Below are 22,704 nucleotides of genomic sequence, written 5' to 3' on the forward strand. Positions count from 1 at the left end.
GCAACTTTATATAAGGTTGAGAGTTTACACAAATAAAAACTGAGAAATTTAAAGTTGTTTTCTACATCAACCATAACTTCCCCCTTATGCATATGTATGTAGTCTTTGTATTATTGTATGTAGTTTTAATTCAATGTTCTATATATGTTCCCAGACAGAAACACTAAGTTAAGACGAAGAGTACGTAGCAGGTAAATTAAGGCTAAAGAACATTACAGTGATGTTGTAATTATTCCAGTACTAAGAATTTCAAACCAGGAAATTCAGAGTTAAAGTTTTATACTTAAAAGAATTCCAAACATGTTAAGGTAAATGCACAGTTAAAGCACCCCAACAACCATAACTCTGCCACTATAGTGTCCCCAGGAAATAACAATTGTTATTAAGGCAATTTAATATTTGTGGTCTCAAATTAGATTAAACTGATTTTAAAGGCACATTCATTTTTTTCCCCTTCCCCCCTCCCGGCACCAAAATCTCTCCCATAAAAGATGTTGCATAATATCTTATTCTGAATTAAATGTCCGTATTTTGAAAATAGAGGAAGACCGGGTAGAAAAAAAGGTACCGGAGCTTTTTAGTTGAACAAGTAACCTGGCAATTGAACATTTAGTTCAGATTTTGCATGCTAGAAGGCTATGTGCCCCAGTATGCATTGTAGCCAGCAAAATATCTGATTTGTCCTTTCTGTCTTTAAGATGGAATCTTGTGGCAGAAAGGCAGCCAGACCGGCACTTGAAAAAAATCTTTTTCATCTCCTATGCCCATAAGATTTACATCCATAAGCACGTATTTATATGCATAAATTAGGTATAAATGGGAATCTAGCTGTGTAATTATGTGTAAATATCCAGGCCTCCTGTGTGTGCTCATATGAAGGTCTTGAGGCTATATTTATTTCTCTCTCCTCTTTTAGAAAAGTCTCTAACTACATCCTTAAAAAAAAAAAAAAAAAAAAATTAAAGCACCTACTGACCTGATCCACGCAGTGTCTGATTAACAAAACGTCTGAAAAATAGAGTTGATTTTAGTAGCATGTGAAACCCGGTAGAATATGCAGATAACTGTTCAAAAATACGATAAATGTTATGAGTCAGAGAGAGCAAACGTAAGGAAATGTGATATCCTGCCACCCCTCAAGCCAATGCCACTTTTAGAACAATGGCACTGTATGGCTGTATAATGTTGTTCTCTAGGGCATGTGCAAACAGTATACAGTAAATACTCATTTATGTCTGTCTCTCATCGGATACTCACTGTTACTGACTTGTAAACACAATTATTAACTGATTTAGAAATATCCTCATGGTAATTTCATTTCACTTATTATGCCTAATGGATAGCCAGATATTTGCATGAAGTGTGTGTGGCTTTTTGCCTAAATTGTTAATCAAGTGATTAAGTGGTAAGTGAAAGTAGCACATCCAGATGACACTAATGCTGTCCCACTCCTGGGCCTCTCCTGAACAGACTGCCAATCATGGTAAACTGTGTGGTTTTTATATACTTTTCTTCCAGGCTACTTGTTTACAAATCAATTAAGAAAACAGGGACGCAGTGCTTCTCCTTAATGGGAAATATACTAGAAAGCAGTGTTTCTTTTTCATATACATATATTTGTCACATTACTGACTTTTCTTTCTTTTGTTCTTTTTCTTACTGTATATGTAATATATGTTGCAGTTTTATGTTTCTTTCTTATCAGTGAAGTATATTGTACCCACATACTATGGTGATGGATGCAACAGAGGGGAGTGTGTGGAGAAATATAGTTTACGACAGGCGTAGGTAACCTATGGTGAGCTGATTTTCAGCGGCACTTACACTTCCTGGGTCCTGGCCACCGGTCCGGGGGCCTCTGCATTTTAATTTAATTTTAAATGAAGCTTCTTAAACATTTTAAAAACCTCATTTACTTTACATACAACAATAGTTTAGTTATATATTATAGATTTATAGAAAGAGACCAACCAAAAAAAGTTAAAATGTATTACTGGCACATGAAACTTTAAATTAGAGTGAATAAATGAAGACTCGGCACACCACTTCTGAAAGGTTGCCAACCCTTGGTTTATGAGATGAAAGCTCATTTGGAAACTTGAGTATTAACTTGCAGAAAGCTTGATAGTGTTTTCTTATTAGCTTGTTGTCTTTCTTGGTCAGATATCGTGGAAACATTCACCTTAAACTGTAATCTTTTCCACCCACTTTCAGAATTTAGGAATACTGATAGTAGCATTTAGTAATTTGGACTATGATCCTGCAAACACTTCAAGCAGCTGAGTAGTTCTTGTGGTTTAAATAGGACTAATCTCATGTCATCTGTAAAGTTTGAAGGATAAGGGCTGGTTTGTGGCCCAAATCCCAACCCGATGAGCACAGTATAAGGATCTAAATAGGATGGAAGAGAAGCCTGAGTTGTGGCTGAGGAGCACTTGGTGCACCTTTTGAGTAGGAAAGAAGGGCATGTCAACGTGGCTTTTAGCTAACATTTTGTGCCCACGAGCCTTGGGGCCATGTGGGTACTGGCCCAGGCCAAGTGTTAAATTAGAGAAACCTGGCCTGATCTTGCTTTGAAAGATCAGACTCTGATCCCTTGGGGGTGTCATAAATTTATTATTCATAGTGTCAACATCTCTACAGAGAAGCAAAGTTAAGTCCTTTGCCCAGCTGAGGGCACAGTTCATGCACTTAATATCAGCAGGGTCCATCTCAAGTAGGATGCACCTGCCTGGAAGAGAGGGGGGTGGTAGATCTTCCCCTCTTCTGAAAGCTAAGCTCCTAGTGCAGATCCTGGAATCCCTACGGCAGTAAACAAGCCAACCGCCCGGCCCAGCCCGGCCCGCTGCCCCCAGGAGCTGGGTTGGCATGTGGCAGTACATGGCGGGTAGTTCCTGGCGTGCAGCAGGGGCTGAGTGAGCGGGGAGCGCACGGAGCGGCCTTCCGTGGCGCAGTGCGGGAGGGCGGGAGGGAAGGAGAGAGCAGGAGCTGCTTGAAATGCTTGAAATAATTCCGCTTCCGTTTGGAGCAGGGAGCAGCCTCTCGCTCCAGCTGGGTTTCAAACCTGCCTCCCCTCAGCCCTGAACTCGGGCGCGGCATGGCAACCTCTCCCCCGAAATCCCCCTCGACCCCCAAGTCCCCCACCACCCCCAAGTCGCCCCCGTCGCGGAAGAAAGATGACTCCTTCTTGGGCAAACTTGGCGGGACCCTGGCCCGGAGGAAAAAAGCCAAAGAAGGTAAAAGGGCCAGGTTGGCCCGGCTCCTGGCAGCGCCCTGGGCAGGGCGGCCCTGGGGAGGGGAGAGGGGCTGACTCAGAGGGCTCGCTGGGGTGGGGTGTGGAGGAGAAGCAGGAGGGAGTGGCCGCGCCCCCCACCCACCTCCCCGTGCGCTTTGCCCTGCGCTCCCCCTGGAGCTGGAGCGGGAGCGGGAGCGGGGCGGGCGGGACCGTGGTGCTCGGCGCGCTCTGCCCCGCAGCGGGGCGGGAGGCTGCGGCCGGGCCAGGGGGCTGAGGGGCTGGGTGCGCCCGGGCTGCGGCTCGCGCTGTTTTTTCCTGTGGAACGCGTCACGCTCCAGAAAAATGCTGGAGCCCGAAGCGGGGGCGGGGGATCGGCTCCTCTAGGGCTCATCCTCCCCCCCTCCAACCTGAGCGCGCTCCCAGTGCCCTCCCCCCACGCCAATGCCCCCTCCCTGCTCCTGCCTTCTGCACCTCCGAGCGCATCATCGGCTCCTTAACTATGCGTAGCCTCTGGCTTGCTTTGCTCGCCCTAAGCCGCTGGGGCCGGGCGGTCTCGTTTGGCGGAGGCTGGCAAGCCGGTTAAACTCGTGCTCTGGCTAATAAGACAAGGGTTGTCTTTAATGCAGACTCTGGGGTGACAGGGCCTCTTTGCGCGCTCCTCGGTGGTGCTGTGCTGGGAGGAATTTCTTCCCAGAATGGGTATAAAGCAGTGAGTGTGTGTGTGTGCATCTCAATTTATGTTCCCTGGGAAAATGTGCAGTTGGCAGCTGGACAAGGCCAGCCTAGAGGGCGATTTGTGTGTTTACATTGCTGGAGCTGCTTGCGGCGTTCAGGGAGTGGAATTTGTAGAGTTTTTGAAATGTACCTTAAGCTTCATTTTTATCTTCATTTCAGAGCTGATTGGAGAATCTAGCGATTACAATTACGAAAGAATAAGGAGCCAAAGGGGATTGTGTGGGGGAATAATGTATTTGGGCTGAATAACCAGTTTCCTATAAAACAGAAGTAAAAATCATGAAAAGGATGGCAAGGACTTCTCACTGAGCTTTCTTACTAATATTCTAATGAAATGATTCCTAAGTGGATGTTTGGGAGATGCACAAATTAAAGACTTGTGGGTGGTGGGGTTTTCCAGGAATGTAGGATCAGATTTAGGTGGAGCAAGGGAAGATGTTGGATGAACATTTAGGGAATTTATGCCATTTCACTAAAAGAGATGAAGTGCCAAAATAAAAATAACATACACATAATGGATCTGAATCAGCTATATGGCCACATTCTGCTATGCCACCAATGTGAAAGGGCCCTAAAGCTGTCTTTACTAGTGCATGGAGGATACCTTTCTATGCAGATCTGTCCTGTTTATGCAGCTATCCAGCTTATACAACTCTTCTCACTGTAGTTCTTGTAGCTACTCTGGTATAAGGGTGATCCTCCCATGGCTTAGAATTAGTTTTGCTGGAGGAAAAGGTGCATTGGCAGGTTGCCCCGGGCCACACCAAACCTCTGCTTTTGGTTTTGTTCCCTTGTAGCAATCTGGCATAAGCTGGAGCAGACCTTAGGCATCTCTAACTTCTTGCAGGGCCCCAGCAGAAATAGTGCAAAAGTCAGTTTTGAGCACCCGTGCCCTGAACTGTGCTCTGTGCAAATCAGCCACAAACCAGAATCTGGACCAGTATATTTAAAATGTAGGTTGTAACACTAACTGAAAAAAGCAAGTTCCACACTAAGGATGATCATACCCTCCTTGACTTGCCCTGTTATGGCAAGATGTGGCAGCACAGATTACTTTATGCACAGTTGCATGTTGATCTGAGAGGTTGGTGGAGTATCGAAGCATAACAGGAGGAAATAACAGTGTTATACTTAACTTAAAATTTCTTTGTTTCTGTTGCTTTATGTCAACAAAATTATACAGTTAATTTCCTTTATTTTTTTCATTTATGGAAGAAAAAAATATTTAAAGAAATGCATGAGATTAAAGGACCTACATATATTTGTGGTATATATTGTACACAAGAATGATTCTTACTACAGTGGGGATTTTTTGTCTGAATCATATGTTTCACTGTTTACAGCTTTACAAATGATTTCATTTGACATAGTGCACATTTTACTAAACATGTTTGATGATATTGATCTCAAAACAAAGTAAAATATTTTTCTCTCTTTAAAGTTTTCTTGTAGTCTGTGACCCTCTCTCAAAGTAACTCATGATTAGACTGTTTTTTCAAAAGTCTAGAATATTAAAAGAAGAGACCACCTTTTCCCCCTCTCAGATTTTGTGTGAGCCTGGTATCATGATTAAAGCAGGGGACTGGGAGTTTTGGGTTCTATTTCTGACTTTACTGATGAGTCACTTTAGCCCAGATCCACAAATGGACTCAGGTACTTACCTCCACACTTGGGAGCCGAAGCCCAAAATTTACGTTCCATTGAGATCCTCAAAACCCCTGCTCGGTTGTAAACCTGAGATTCAGTTTTTCCCTTTGCCTGATGAGGAGAAAGAATTTAAACAGGGGTCTCCCACCTCTCATGAGAGTGCTGTAACCACTGGCCTATGGGATATTCTGATGCAGGTCTCTCTGTTTCTCCTATTGAAGCTGTTCCACTTTTGCTAAATAATTAAATAGTCATTGGAGTAGGGGAACTGGACTCTGGTCTTCCACCTTCTAAGTAAGGTGTCATTCTCACTCTTTTTTTCTGTTAGTTAATGTTGGAATAGGAAATATTTCACCCTCAATATATGACATGAATACGATATCCAGCTTTGTTCCAAATACATCTTCGAAATATGTACTGAATTTTCCCTCACCATTATGGACAATTTTACCATCTGCATCTGTACAGTTAAGACTCCCGTTTTTCCTGATTTTTTTTTATAATTCCTTATTTTCAGTAACCCTACTGGCCATAGATATTTAGCTGTTACATTTAGCTTCCCTTATCAATTGTCCACATTTCTTACTTTCTGACTTGTTACTTGCCATTAACTACAACTTTTTTTCCCCATTTGTTATATATCGATTTGTAAGTGTTCTGAAATGATTGCTAATTTTCAATCCTACTTTTCTGTTTAGATTTTTTATCTCAATCAATTCTGCTCATAATTATTTTTAGCTTTAGTAATTGGACCCCTTTAAACCTCCAAGTATTTATATTACTGGCTGGGACTGTATTCTGTTTGCACAAAACAAATGTAATTAGGTTTCAATCACTTGCACCTAAGCCATCACTTTTATTTACTTGATCAAGTCATCTTTGTCAGTCAAAATGAGGTGTAATATTGAAATACCCTTTGTTGGGTGCAATACTACTTGTGTTAGAAAATTCCCTATAATTTATAGCAAATCCAATGATTTTTTTACTGCTGGCAGCATGAGACCTCCAGCATATGTCCCCTAAGTTGAAGTTCCCTTTGCTTACATGTTTTTTTCTTTCTACACATTTTGAAGTAGATTCTTAAGAAGCCATTTTGTCCTGTTCTCTAGTCTGATTTAGTGGTCTGTCAAACACTCAGCAATATCTAATTTTGTACCGTATCATTTAAAACACTGATCCATAAACATTTAAGATCCTGTGATTCCAAGATGTCAATCATCTAAAACAAGTAATGGTATCTTTGCTGTAGAGTGCCACCCAACTCCCCTTTTACCCTTTCTAAACAGTGATTTTAATATTCCAGTCATGCAAATTCTCCCACCAGATTTCTGTAATATCAACCATGTCAGTTTATTCTCATGGTTTAACAGTTCTTCCACTTTATTATCCAGGCTTCTAGCACTGGGATATAGCAGTTAAAGAAAGAGTTTATTCTCTTTAAGTGTCAATGGGACTTCTGCTCACATAGATGCTTTTGAAAATCCCACTCTTTATCTTTCTTGTTACATAATATGTTTATATCTTTGTATACATCATATTGTTACATCTAGGGCAAGACATTTTAAATTATTTCCCCTGGCTCTTCACAATAAAGATTAAAAATTAGCAGTAGTTCTGAATGATTAAAGAAAATATATTTTACCTATTGTAGGTATTATGATAGGCTGTTACATATTAAAACTTTCTGTATTAAGTGTTTAGATAACGATTGTAAATAATACATCATACATATCCAAATGTGACTTCACAATTGTGTCATCAAAAAGTCCTTTGACACAGTCAAGACAATATTGAACTCTTTTACAAATTATAACAATAAAGGCAGTGCTCAAATAATCTGCCAAATCAAAGTCCAGTTGGCATTTAAAATGTCTGTGTACGGTGAAGAGTTATATAAAAATAAACTAAGGAAACTGCTTGTGAAAGCAATAGTAAAACCTACATCATTCCAAATGCAGGAAAATAATTTGTTTAGAATACCAATATAAAATTCCTTTATATGAATATTTTGCATTTAGTGAACTTTTCCTTCAAGGACTCGAAAGCTGTTTGCAAAGGTTGGTATTATCCCTATTTTATAGATGAGGAAACTGAATGATCTAAACAAGTTAAGTGACTTCTCCAAAGCTACACTGCAAGTTTAGTGGCAGAGCAAGGAATAATACACGTTATCCAAAATAAAGAAATACTTGACAGACTATAAAGTACCATGCCAGGATCAAAATCAAGTGAATAACCTGAGATGCTCCTACCTAATAAAGCTGATTTCAGCTATGGTCTGAACAGATGTTAGTGCCACAATAAGGAAATGTTTATATGTAAAATATATTGTCACTGAAATAATTTTTAAAACAATTTTAGAGCACCTAAATTTTGGAGATGAGAAATGTAGTTTGCTTTATACAATGTGTTAACATCATTTCCTCTCACATGGGCTCTTGTACTGTATTTGACTGGCAATTTGTCATTGGCCATTGGTGTAGCTTAAGGATGGATAACTAAACTCTTAATGTTGGAGCTAAAAAGGCTGCTTCTCTGATAAGATAAAAACTCTTGTAATAAAAAGGTTATACTTTCTGTTAACTGTTGTATCCAGTGACATAAAAATCAAATGCCTAAATCTGTGTAAAATGTATTATAACTTGTTCTTGTAACATAAGGATAATATTTTAATACTTGCTTACAGGTGACATAACTAATTTTCACTTAATACAAGAAATAACCTAAACTGGATAGGATCATATTAATTGGAGCAGGATCAAGCCCTTAAATAAATATTTAAAAGTTTAATTCATCCCATATATGAAACTGGAGCAGGTTCAATCGTATAACTGATGGATAAATACCTTAGCTGGCCTATAAAACCCATTTTACTTGCAGTAATGGTTTTTACCAATTAGAAACACTTTTGTAAGCTCTTCATAGTGTTCAAGACTACTTTCTAGCAAATCTTTAAGGTAGTGGAAGAAGAGAACAAAATGATCTCTTCCTTTTTTATTTTCTGGTGTATTCCATTATTATCTTATGAGTATTTCATGGTAAGTTCAGTAAGGTCACATATGATTGTTCTTCCTGAATGTTCCTGGCCTGGGCTGATGGACATAAAAATTTCACACCTCATAATAGCCTACCTTAGTGGAGAATCTTAAAAATTGGACCCTGACACTCTAATAAATCTGTGATACATTCAGCAAGGCAGAGCAAAGTTCAAAATTGCTTAAATTGGCATAGGAGCAGATGCAAAACAGACAGTTTGGGCCCATGAATTGGATGGAGAGCAATTATGGTTCAATGTATGGGCTCAGTCAGACTTCCAGTTGATATGGCATCAATTTTAAGTAATTTGGCCTCTCTTCTATCTAGCTTATTTGGTGCTGATGGTGTAAGAGTTGGAATGAATTTTCCTGCAGCTTCCACTTTTGTGACATTATCTCCCTCATTTTTCTGTATTTTTTATTTTGTTTTCACTTCAGTGCTAGGGGTCAGAGGAGCTTGTATTTCTACTGACTTCTAAGGGAAGTTAATGATGTTAGAGTATATGTTTTAGATTTTCCTATTTCTTGCTAACATCCCCAAAATTCCCAGCCTTTAAGCTGATATCAGGTTGGGTTCCTGAGCGTAATGTAGTTAGAAATAAAAAAATAAAATTGACTGCAAGCATGCGATGGTGTGAGCTTTTCAGATATTTTAAATTATCTGAAATGTATACCTTTAATAAAAAGTCAGTAACTAAAATGCTGTGTCATATGGCTGATTGAAGGACAAAGGAATGCTCTGCTCTTGATATATATGGCCCATCATGGAAGAAATTTATTCTTTAGAGTACAAACAATTTTCTGTTTCTTTTTGAGACCTGAGTACTACTTTTTATTAACCCAATTCTGCAATCCTCTTCAAGTTAAATACACGTTTAGTACTCATGCAAGCGGTCTTAGTGTAGTTAGTGGGCCTATTTGCATGACTAAGTACTATTTAGCCTGAGCAAGGGTTGCAGAATCTGTCCCCATTTTTGTAAATTCTACAGAAATATGGGATTAAGGTTTGTTCATCTCTACTTTGTGCTTCATTTGAAGGGAGTGAGTAGGGATTCTAAGAAAGTTTAAATGGGTTTTTACTTCTACTTTTGGCTAATGTTAGATTTGAAATGGGATACACACTGGGAAGAGGAATAGGTACGTATCAAGACCTTCTTATTCTGTATGGGAAAGTAGGTAAAGTTTGTGAATGAAACATCAGTATTTTGTCTCTAGGCCTTATTATCGCATTAGAATTGCAGTATGCTTGTGTTTCAGAGATCTGACATGGTATATTTCCTCAGGATATTGAAGTTAATGCATAGCATTTGAAGTGTAGTATGTGATTATAACCTTCCTCTCCCTGGTGTACTACATTTATGCACATTCTCTTCTTCCTTATGTACAGCCAGATGTGGTCCTGGGTGTCAGGTGATATCACCTCTGAAAAATGAAATAGGTTGGAGCAGGCACTGAGAAATGGAAAATACAGTGAGTTGATTAAAGTAGCAGGAACAACTGAAAATAAGGAGGAAAGAAATGATGAGAAGAATAGTGAAAGAGGAGAATCCAGATTGCCTCACCCCTAAGAGTCAAATTACTTTTATTTCTTGTCTCTTTGCTCCTATAGACCTTTCTGAACATATCTACAATATTTATAAGGAAAAGAAATTCTACCCAGATAAAGACTTCAGTCTGTGAGTTTGTCTCAGAAAATATGTATCAACTGTTTATAAGGGCCAGTCTACACTGGGGGGGGATCGATCCAAAATACGCAACTTCAGCTACGTGAATAGCGTAGCTGAAGTCGAAGTATCTTGGATCGAATTACCTAGGGTCCACACAGCGCGGGATCAACGGCCGCGGTTCCCCCGTCGACTGCGCTACCGCCGCTCGCTCTGGTGGCGTTCTGGAGTCGACGGTGAGCACGTTCGGGGATTGATATATTGCGTCTTAACGAGACGCGATATATCGATCCCGGATAAATTGATTGCTACCCGCCGATATGGCGGGTAGTGAAGACGTACCCTAAGTGACAGCCACCACTATACCTTTAATGGCAGGGAGTACCAGGTATGTGCTGCTTGCATTGAAGCAATTGTTCAGCACAAGACAGCAAAACTGCAGAAGTAATTATTCTGTGCCAGTGTGGACAGGAAATACAAGTGCAGCACCTGCAATGGTGCCACTTGCCCTCCCGGTGCAGTCTCACATTGCTCCTGCCCACCATCGGTGACAACTCTGACAGTTTGGAATGCTGGCTCTGTCTCCCGCCAAGCTGTTTCCCACTAGTTGCAGGTAGTTCCAAGAGGAGCTGAAGTGGTATTTGGATGTTTTCTGCTCTGCCTTCACTTCCTGACCTGTTTGCACTAGTACTGCTCTCAGCAATAAACAGGACACTGTTAAATAGAACTTCTGTTTTTAATTATTTAATAAAAAGTTTAAAAAACACATTATCATTTGTATTTGTGCTAAGCACTGTAAACACATGCACACAGTGAATACAGTCCCTGCCCCAGGGAATTTATAATCTAAGATTCTTCAACATTATCTTCTAAGTATTTAAATATCTTTCTATCTTTTACTCCCCTCTCTGAGGCTTTGTAAAATTTAAATTAGAATATTTCTGACATTTCAGCCCCTTTTAGTCTCAGTATTGCCAACTCTTCAAAATTTTATTGTGAATCTAGCAATATTTGGTGTTCTCTTGCAGCTTCAGCTCCTGGAGTCTTGTGGTTATAAGAGATTCTCACCTTTCATTTTTGTAAAGTATGTTTCTAGCTCTGATGATTGCAGACAAAAGCTTGAAAGAGTGACCTGAAAGTGCACCCTAGATGTTCAGAAACCAGAAGGCCAATAAAAAGAACCCTTCATTATTTGACTTAAAAATCATAATATTTAAAAATAATCTCCTAGGTTTTTGGCACCTGGCTTATGATTTTTGACAGTACTGCAGTCTTTTAAAAGTATTTGCTTACTATTTAAAAAAAAAAAAAACACCAAAAACTCAGTAACATTATTTAACTTTTAGAATCCTGATTCTTTCCCTCAAGTTGTTTTTAGTTGTTGTCTAACCCTATAAAAAAGAGACAGTATGTGATGAAACAAAAGTAAAAAAAAGGTTAGAAATTGGGACAGTCCCCTAAGGCTCATATGTGAGAGATGCTACCCCTATGAAATAAGCATACGTCTGTACCTTGCTATGTCCTTACTAAAGCAGCCAGTGAAGCAGCATCTGCTGGATACCAGAGACTTGAAACTAACGAGGAAAGGTTAGTACAAAAGCAGCAAATTATACATGGAATCACTAGTGGAGAAACACCCTCCTGCTGTCCTTTGAGATCTTACCATCTAGCTGTCCTACACCCACAATTTGCATGCTATAGTCCATAGTCCCCCTAAGTCCAAGGGAACCACTGCCACCAATGTGATGGGTGCGGGTAGGGGTCTAATTCTGGGTGCAGGGGGTCCCTTTGAGGGTTGTGCTTGCACCTGGTCAGATGTCTCTGGATCCTAAGGAGCAAATAGTACCAGTGCAATTGGAAAACAACACACTTGGAAAGCCACAGACAAGAACAATTCACTTACTTCCTTGACCATTGCCACTCATCATCAAAGTATCCCTGCGTGTCCTACTGAGGGAGAATCACTCAACCCAGGTACAGTACATTCTTCTTCTAAGGGCAGCATCAGGAATTTGACACATGCATGGAGCTGCCTATTGAGGTATCTCAGGACTAAGATGCTTGTGGGATACGTGAGCTGCCTTTTCAAACAGAATGTGATTTCCCCATGCCACATTTGTATTTATTTATTTTTTGTCCAATTTACCTTTTGATTCAGAGTCTTTTTCATGCATTGAACTGTTTTTGCATAAGTCCCGGTTTAATCCCTCTTGACTTCTCAATAAGTCTCTTTTGTGGAAAAGAGTTCCTGGAATCTTTGTGCTTGTGTTTTCTATGAAAATTGGCATGCAGGCTCAGAGCCATTAAATTCTTTTTGGAACTGAGTCAGTCCCAGGTTAACTGGGCAAGTTGCTTGCTGCAAAAAATGTCCTTTTCCCACTTTTTTTTTTTTTACCCTGAAATAATTTCTTCATCTTCTGTTCTTATTGCTGCCGAAACAGCATAAAACAGAAATTTCCATAGAGTAGATTAAAGGAAGTGTAAATATACAGTTTTTTAAAGCATTCTGTGTTAGGTGCTGAATTCAGCAGAGCCCTATTATTACTAAGTATGGTTAAAATTACACATGGTAAAATTAGTATTGTGAAAGCCTGAGTTAAGAAGGATTCAGCATTCTTGGGAGCATCATTCACTTGTGCCAGATACTACCTTCAAGGACTGTCTTTTTGTTCTGAGTTTTCTAGCACCTAGCATAATGGGGGTCTGGTCCATGACTAGGGGTCCTAGGTGCTACAGTAATACAAATAATAAATAATTATTATTTAAACAGCAACTGTCCACAAATTATAGATCTGATCTTGCAAATGCTGCCAGTCATAGTGCAATGGGAATAGCAATGTTGTGTTATATGCATTGGCAGGCCCGAGCCCTATGTCTGAAGAGACAAACATCTCAGAACAGGGAAGGTACTGTGATCAACAATGAAAATGGGTCAGGCCATAGGCTGTGGCCAGATATGACAAAGGGCACACCTCCTGATCACTCCAACTAATTTCACCTCAGTCCCAGATGAAAGGAACTAGATACATAGCAATTATCCAGATGAAAGGTAGAGAGGATTAGCCTAAAGTGTTGTTTAACATCATCATTAATCAAATGGGGGAACAGCCTCCAACAGTTTAAAATTAACATCGATGTTTCAAAATTAAAAGTCAAAGCAATAATCGGAAGGAAAGGCACAGCCAAAAAACAGTTCAAACTCTTGTGTTTTTATTTCAGTGTGAGTTTTCATTCATTCCTTTGGATTTAGCAGTATTGCTATCCCAGAACTATTTGACAAAAGATACACATCTGGACCTCAAGGATTAATGTAAATCTAGCTGAATAAAACCACCCCAACATAATAAATAGAAAATTATCTTGGTTTCATTACAGTCTTTCCTCAATACAATGAGCCCTGTAGTCAGGATAACCTTTAATTTTAGATTCAGAGCAAAAGAAAATACCACTACAGTTTTCTTATAGTTTCAGGAATCTGTCTTGAAGGTGAGGAATCCTTGAGGTTTTCTCATCTGCAGCCTTATCAATGGAAAAGATCTCCAGGGCTCTAGAATGAATGAATGAATACACTGGGAGGCCCTAAATCCTCAAGAAACTCCCCAGCCTCCCAAGACTACTACAGACGCCCCCCTGACTTACTAATTGTTCCGTTCCGGAAAGCCTTGCGTAACTCGCATTTTGCATAAGTTGGAAACGTATACCCCTACGTTACACAAAAATTTCCGCAACTCAAAAATCCTATTTCTGACTTATGGAACTTTTTCCGTAAGTGCGAATTTGCATAAGCCGGGTCTTGCGTAACGCGGGGAGCGTCTGTAGTCTAAAGTTTTGAGAGTCCCACTAGGCTGGTATCCCTGAAAGGCAGCTTATTTTTTGTGTGGTTCTTTACTTTGTTTGATGACTTTGAAGACAATGTAATACAATGCAGGGTAACCCCCTTTTCTCACCCTGCCCCTGGCAAAGCAGTTTAATTAGTGTCAGGCCTCCTAAATTTCTCACCAGTGGATGGCAGAGTTGCCTGAAGTTTAGATAGACAAACCTTTTATTTATTATTTCATTTGTTCTGGCATGTTGGACCCTGGGTTCTGAGACCCTTCTGGAGCTCCACAAGCCTGAGTCAGCTGACGTGGGCCAGCTGGGGGTGTTAAATTGCAGAATAGACATACCCATTGAGTCAACGCTGCACTGTTAAGCTTAGTGTCTTCCCCTAGTGGACCCAGGAACCAAAACACCCACAGTAACTGGAACTATTTAGGGCTAAATCATGGATTTAGCTGCAACTCTGCACTGGAGCACTATTGTACCATCCTGTTCCAGTATGAAAACCAGAAGGCAAATACTTCCCAGAGCTTCCCATCTTACAGATGCTCCTGGCCTGAATTTAGTGGGAGACGGGAAGCTTTTTGGGCTACTCTCTGCCTACTCTCTCTCCCGTTTCCCAACTCAGAGCCATTCCTGTGCCCCTTTGAGTGCAAGGGCTGTAATTTATGTATCTGTATAAGATAGCAGAGGTTCCTCACTCCTTTCCCACTATGCGTAAAGGGGGAAACTGACTAGCTCTTAATGAATAAAGTACAACCTTTTCTATTTAATGTCTCAACTAATACTTATTCATGTATTGTGTTACTTGATCAGTGTCCTTATCTCTTTTGAGAAGGGAAGAGGGAAGGAGTAGGTAAGAGAGTGAATTAACTCACCTTGACTGACTCAAATGTGAGCCAAATCTGATCAGTGGTCTTAAGCAAGTCCCTAGTTCACCACACAACTTGGCACAGTTGCACATGGTTGGCAACCTGTGCTCAGGCCAGGGGAATCATAGGAGCAGAAAAACAAGGATGCTGTAGGTCAAGAGTGGGTTGTATTTGGCAAAACTGTGTTGGGAAGATTACACAGCATCTGCTTGCATTATTCCTGCACTTGATTCTAGGCTCAGACAATTGCTAAATTCACTCAAAATATTAAAGAAATAAAAATTAGACAAAGAGCTGTAAGGCCAAAATTGGGTTGAATAAGACACTTCAATGTCCTAAATGTTCTGCTCTCCTGTTAATTGTGTAGTACTGTTAACTATATTTAGGAAATGACATTGTGAAATAATAGTGTATGTGCTCATGAAACATTGATGTTAAATGTGAAATTCAAGAAAACACGTTTGTCATGAGCAATGATATTGTTTAGCTCTAATATTTGATTTCTCCTTTTTGACTTCTTATTAATGTTCACAATAGGTGTTTTATAGTGTTTCAATGGCAGTCAAACATCCCCTGTTTTCAGTGTTCTTAGATAATTGTTTTTAAGAAGGAAAATGGAACACTTGTGATTCTAATACCATGACATTTATGTGAATCATTTTGGGCATTTTTAAGCCAAGTTAAGCCCTAGTGATTTATTTGATGTCTGCTTACATAGGCCTGACTCTGCCATTTTCAGCGTGCATTGAATGGTAGTGTACTCTGCAAGTAGTTCCATTGGGTAGGATTAACCCTCCCGGATCTATCTGTTAAGGCAACTTTATGCCCTCTCACATGGAAATAAAGAAGTGTTTAGTAAGGGTGTGGGGGCATGTTAGACACTTCAAAGGCACCATTTCCCACCCTGGGACATTAGGTTCAGAGTGGTGAGCAGAGACAGGGTGGGCTGGGGGAGTAGCTATACGCTTTTCAGTCCAGTGGGGATTAATTAGAGAAGGATACAATCTGATGCTGTAATATCTCTTTTTATAGAACTCCCAGGGGGTAACATGGCTCTGCTGGAACTGTTCTGGCAGGGAACTGGGCAAGGTGCACTCAGACATGCTGTGGAGGCACAGTCTGTGTTTAGAAGATCCTGCCTGGCTTCTGATCCCCGCCCTTCCCAGAACCATGCAGTTTATGACATGCCCCATGACCTGTTCCAGGGTGAAGGAGGAACCCTGTCCCTCACAAAGGAACAATTAGGGAGGAACGCATAGAGACTTCCTACTACAACATCTTTCTGCAGGGTATACATGCAGAGTTAGCTATTGTCAGTCCCAGCAAGCAGAGCAGGAGCAGGTAATTAAAAAACAGTGATCCAGTTTCAACGTTCTGCTTTATGATGATCAGGTGAGGTGGCTGCAGGGTTGTCAGAAATTATTAGAGCCTCTTCAATGTGGAAGAGCCAATATGGTATATTTAAATGGATTTTTTTCTAATAGTGCAGTTTAGGGCTGAAATTTTATGTATAGCACTTTATCATGGGTACAAAGAATATCTTCTGGATTCTATATTATAGTGGTTGTTGTAGAGAGCACTGTGGTTAAAACTGCATAACAGTTTCCATTCTGACCACCTGAAGAAGAACTCTGTGTAAGCGCAAAAGCTTGTCTCTCTCAAAAACAGAAGTTGGTCTAATAAAAGTGTAACCCTTCTGCCAGTGGAGTCGGTAGCAATGAGGGCTGGGTTCAATATCTAGGGGTTCCTTTTCAACAGTACAACAAAGAACCGGATTTAGAGAGGGAAATTTAAAGTGGTTCAGAAAAAAATTACACACAACCGCTGGGCACCTCTGAGAGGCAAAACTTCCTCACTCACAAGTACAGAATCTGAGTGTAAAAAAAGAAACTTGTAATGAAAGGAGGGAAGTCACCTGACATTAATTAGGGAAAATGACACAAGCAGGATTCATAATCGTAAAGCTGTGAGCAGGACACTCACCCCCAGAGTGCGTGGGGCAGAGCCTTCTGCCTCAGGTTCTTGAGTTCTACAAGCAAAAGTTCCTTTTCAGTGCCCCTTTCTGGTTCCCTCACCATACCCCACTCACAGTGGTTGTCCTTGGTCAGTGAGGACCCAGGGTTCAGAGGTGCATCTGTGAGTTCACCTCCCACCCGGAGAACAAGGCACCTTGCTTGTTCTGCCATCTGAGCACTTGCTCGCTCTGGCTGGCTGCTCCCGCTGGCCGACTGCTTCTCTCCGCTGGCCAGGCAGAAACACTGTCCCACCACAAATTATTTCAGCTCTCATTTAAAGGTTTAAATAACAAAGCCTCCTAATGGAGCCTATTTAGCTCTACCTTTGAACAGTGGGGAGGAACAGGTTAAACCAGACTGGGGACCCTTAGGGAGAGTCCACACCTCCTGTCTGGGACACCTGTCCCCATCCCTCTTACAGTCACAGGAGTCTGGCATTTGAGCCCCTGGCTTAACGAGGTCCTTTAAGTTGAGGGTAACCCCCTCATTTGGGGTTAAGCTCAGTTCTGCTCCACTTTATTCATGCAATAAAAACAACAACATCGATAACATTTCTTAACCAATGCATTCAGAACTAAAGTCATTTGTAACCTAACACCAGCCAAAGTTGATCACTTTGAGCAACACAGGTCTATCTGCTGGATATCTTGGCAGAGTAGGTGTGTTCATGTAAATACAGTTTGCTCCTGAAGTCTCTCCCACTCCCAGCTAGCTGTCAAGGGAGAACTCATTCAGACCCTGCTTACAAAAGATATCACCACACCCACCTTCTCTCTCTAATATTCTGGTAACAACATAGCTAAAACAACACTGCATATGCGTGTTTTCAGTCACTTAAAACTCTCTGAAACATACACCTTTCTGAACTTTTTTCAGTCCTTGGTCCCTCCTATTCTCTTCCCTTGGTCCTCCTATTTTCTCTGCCTGTGGCACATCATAGTCTAGTCTTCTGTGGGCTGTCATACTTTGGCCTCATGTCAGTTTTTGGGTTTACTGTGTGGGTGCTGACTAGTGTTGGTGGCCTGTGATATACAGGAGGTAAGCCTAGATGATCTGGTGGACCCTTCTGGAATAAAACTATAAAACTCTGCCAAAAAGTAAATTTATCTGGAAAGACTGATTATCAACTCAAACATTTTTAAGAATAAAGGGATTGTTGATAAGTTCTCTCTCTCAATCATGTATAAATAACTTTAATGCTAAAGGTGTTAGTATAAATAACATTGAAATTTGTTATGAAAATAGCTCTCATTGAGGTGAAATCCCTTGACAAAACAGGGCATGGGAAAGCCATCCATATAAAAAAGAACATAGTAAACTGTTTTTTACACAATATGCTACAGATAAGCATAACAACACAAAATAATAGTGAACATTTGCCATTATAGACAACCCACTTATTTTTAGCCAAATTAATTTCATTGTGAATGTTCTCACTCCCTGACTTCCACTACGGCAGGCTGTGGTGTTGTTGAAAATGAAAAGAATAATACGTGTGTCTAACTACATTATTAAAATCTGATAAATATCTGTCAATAGAGAGATACTGGATATTTATGACAATCAACAGTGCAAGTAATTTATACAAGAATGCAAAAAATTACATAGTATTGCCCAGGCACATATAATGTTTTACAAAGAAAATGCTATACTGTGCTAGAAACAGCATATGATCATGTAATTAAAGCTTGTATGGTCATGCATACAAAAAGGGAGCAGAGTTAAGGTTACGCATACAACCATAAGATTATAATTTCCTGACTTTTTAAGTGTTTAAACATGCAACTGAAAAAGTTCTCTTAACACATTTTTTTTAATGGAAAATGCATGTAAAATGAGAAAAGTACATGCATGTAAAATGAGAAAAGTACATCTCTGGCATTCATACACAAACAATATAAGCCTCCCTCTGCTGCCTCTACAGTGAGAGAGACCTTTTGATTACTATTCTCAAATCCATCTTGATGACATCAGTGATTGTGTCAATACACAAAGACGTACACAAAACAGATTTATGTGCATGTCGACTGCATTAGAAACATGGAATGGGGGAATCAGTGTAATCTAAACTGCAGAGACATATTTTTCTATATTACTCTTGGAAGTCTGAGACTGTGCATTTCAGCACTATTTTCTTGACTGCTTATGAGCAAGTAGTATTTTCCCATATGTCAGCTGTAGAAAAAATAGCAGTGCACACCAGAGATATTGAATGGGACTCAACATAGAGTAGAATACAGATATTGACCTGTGGGCTCTTGGATGTAGGACTTAACACTCCAGCAGCCCATACATCTTAGGGGAAACATGCAGGTTTCTTCCCAGTGCCTGGCAAGTTGATGATGTTTGAAAGTCACGGTATCAGTCTAATTATGTCAATGGAAAAACTGAAGCAGTCGTATCTTCTGTGCTTCTTTTACCCTTGGTTATTTCTACAGAGTATGTAGCTTGTCTGTATAACCCAGCTCTAGCTCACTTATGTCCAAAAGCCCCACTGCTCTGGTTAGCCAAATGAACAGGCTTCATGCCATGAAAATAGATGGACATGAGTGTAGGCAGCCAAGAGACCATGTATGTGCATCAAGCGTGAATGTTAAAAGTCAGAATTTCTCACAGAGAAATTTCTAAATTGCTCTGCCATTACTAATGCAGCTCTGAGTTGGATTAACGAAAGAGAATGTTTGGTGCTTCATTGAATTTGGCATAGACGCGCCTTGGGTACATGTAGTGTGGAAGGGGAGAGAAATTTCTCTTTTGTATCTCTGCCTCTTCGGAGTTAGCCAAAATAAGCTTCCACACCTGCGTAACGGGCTGAATAGGTTGGCAGGGTGAGAGTCCATTTTTCCATGGGTTTATGTGTGTGTAAGAAAAGCATAACATTTTGTCAAAGTACGTATGTTTTTTCTTAAGTTTCTTGTCCAGCTTTAGAGTTAAGAATAATGTTTTTTCTGGACCTAAGTCAGCGAATATTAATAGTGGAATATAGATGCAAAAGAGCACTAATATACAGGAGATGCTAGACTCTGGAGCAAATGAGGCAATGCTGTCAATGCTTCAGAGTGTTATTAATTAAAATAATGACATTACAGGAGCTACAGTTACTATCAGGCAAAAAAATGATAATGTTTGAGTGCCAGGACAAATGCAGTATAATATATTTCAGCATTGGATTCAAACAATGATTTGTCCAACCTGTTTTCAGACTGCATGAATATGACAAATTAGGTGGCCAGGGAGCCTTTTGTTGCAAGTAGTTCTATTTTTATGGCCTCTACTTTTTAGGCTTCTCTGACAACACATGCTTCAGGTACTATGAAAATCTCATATGAATTTTACCAGTGGGAGAGACTATTTCTCCTTTTTGATGCCAATAGGAATCGAAAGTATGATCCTTGCAATGGGAAGGGAGGGAAATTTAACGTGGTTCAGAAAAAAAGTACAATTGCTATTTCAAAAGAGACAATTAAAATAAAATAAAGGAAACATAAGTATGGTAAAGGTGGCTCAGAACCAAAACTTCAGATCCCAATGCCCCTGGAGAGTAGGTCAGATCCTTTTTATGCATATGACCCATATTTTATAATGAGTCAAACTAAAATCGCAACACTTTTTGGTGGGGGGATGTCTGAAATCTAGATCTGAATTTTGTAGTTGGAGTCCAAGGCTAAGCAGTAGTACATGAAATGTAACCATTTTAAGGCTCCGTGCTGTGCATCAGGCTCAGGTTAGATGCTATAGATTCAGGAAGGAGCCTTTCATGTGTTGGATGGGGAATGTTTAGTACAGTGCTACATGTTTATTATGTAGTAATGTGGCTTATAGTCTCAAAGTCCTACCAGTTTTGTTGTAGTTTTGAATACTAAGATCCCCAGCGAATATGAACTGGAAATCAGTGAAGCTATGACAACTTACAGCAGCTAAGGATCTGGCCCAAACTCTCTCAAGTTATCTTTTTCTTAGACACTTTCCTAAATTCGTCAGATTTATGGATTGGCTTGGAAAAAAAATAAAATCAAAATGACTCCTTTCTTATATTTTGTATCTTCTCTCTCTTTTCTTAAGCAGCTTTAAAAATAATAAACATAAATGAAATGGCTTATCATGTAGCATCTGAATAAATGTCTTCATAGAGATTGTTTTTGATGCATACCATACTGGAATGTATACTGGGCTTTATGAACAAATTCCCTACAAGGATTGCAGGATGCAGGTGCTTAGTAGGGCACAAGGTGGCTCCAGTAGCCAGATCACAAGGAAGGCTGGGATGAATTGGAATAAGTTCCAGGAATGAGTTCACAGATATTGACCAAGAGTGTGTCTGAACAGAGGACTGCATTTCTTTCTAATGCAGATATGGTATTTTTTTAATTTGGATTTGATTTTAATGGGTTTTTTTTGGAAGTGCAGTACATCCAGTCCAAAAGAGAGAGTGGGGCTGGTAAATTTGCACTGTATTTCATCCCGGGGATCCTCATATTTCATTGTTAAGGGAACGATTACTGTGTTCCATAAAATATTATGAGCTGATCAAGTTCTTCTGAATAAAAGGTGATTGCTAAATGTAAAGAATAGAATCTCAGTGGATACTGTAGAAACTACAGAACAGAACTCTACAGAATTGGAGCAGGAGTGTGGAATGAATTTGATAAGTGGGTAAAGCTCTGATGCAAACAATTGTGAAGAGGATTAGTGCAGACTATAGTTCTGTTTAGATGAGTGTTGTTTTGCAAGGGTTCAAACGTGTTTTCTTCCAAAAGTTCAGATTTTGTAAAAATAGAATAAAACAGGTTGAGTGAAAAAATAGAATAGCTTAGCAAATTTAGCCAAAAGTATCAACTCAGTATTATTAGTCCAGCATGCCAAAATATTTACAGTATTTTGTTTTCAATGTCTTTTGAGAGATGAACTAGTTTCCTGCTATCTCTATTTTAGAAAATTTTATTCTAGGCATCTCAAAACACTTTAAAATGGGTAGTGGGGTGGTAAGTGTTATTTCCATTTTGCAAATGGAGAAACTGAGGCAGAAAGAGGTGCAGTGACCTGGCTTCCTGTCTGACCTCAGGCAGTGGTATAGCTGGGAACAGAATTCTAGTCTCCTGACTCCCACCTGGCTTCTAGTTAATGCTGCCTGTCACTTTCACCGTTTTTCATTTTTTTAAATTATCTGTTTTATTTGTTCCATTTGATAGAGGTTGTATCCGTACAGGAAACTGAATTTAACTATGTTTATTCCTGAATTGTTTATTTTTTGAATAAGAGCTGGGCTGCAATTTTTTTCTGGCATTCCATTTCCTTGTGTGACTCAGTCAGAAAGAAAAAAATGTAGTTTAGGGTACTGCTTTGTGACAGGCATTGTGCTAAATAAGAAAAAATAATAACTAAAGAGTATTTCTTTGTTAAGATGCTGTTTGCCTTGCACAGCATCACAAAGGAGAATTAAGATACAAATTTTGAGATGACTTATTTAGTGAAGATCCTGAAATTTAAAAGCGGATTCTTTTGTTGATGAGGGTCGTTTTTTTTTAAAAAAAAATTGATGAAACTAGTTTAATCATTTATTTATGTGTTTGTTTATTTTAGAAACATGAAACAGTTCATATTTGTTCACCTTGAAAATCTATTATAAAGACATATGCATAAGAAAGAAAAAGAAATATCAGAAATTGAGACTAAAAACAAAAA

At 39.7% G+C, this 22,704-nt stretch overlaps 1 protein-coding gene across 1 annotated transcript in view; it reads left to right on the forward strand.

Moving 5' to 3' along the window:
* Positions 1-3,003: 3,003 nt before the first annotated feature.
* The window catches only part of PARVA (parvin alpha), an 89,250-nt gene continuing 69,549 nt past the window's right edge, over positions 3,004-22,704 (forward strand). Inside the window, exon 1 of the mRNA XM_054028613.1 lies at positions 3,004-3,236. Coding sequence (XP_053884588.1) covers positions 3,098-3,236 — 139 coding nt within the window. The 5' untranslated portion in view covers positions 3,004-3,097. The remainder of the gene's footprint in view (positions 3,237-22,704) is intronic.

This window comes from Malaclemys terrapin, chromosome 4, assembly GCF_027887155.1.
Source record: "Malaclemys terrapin pileata isolate rMalTer1 chromosome 4, rMalTer1.hap1, whole genome shotgun sequence".
NCBI lineage: Eukaryota > Metazoa > Chordata > Testudines > Emydidae > Malaclemys > Malaclemys terrapin.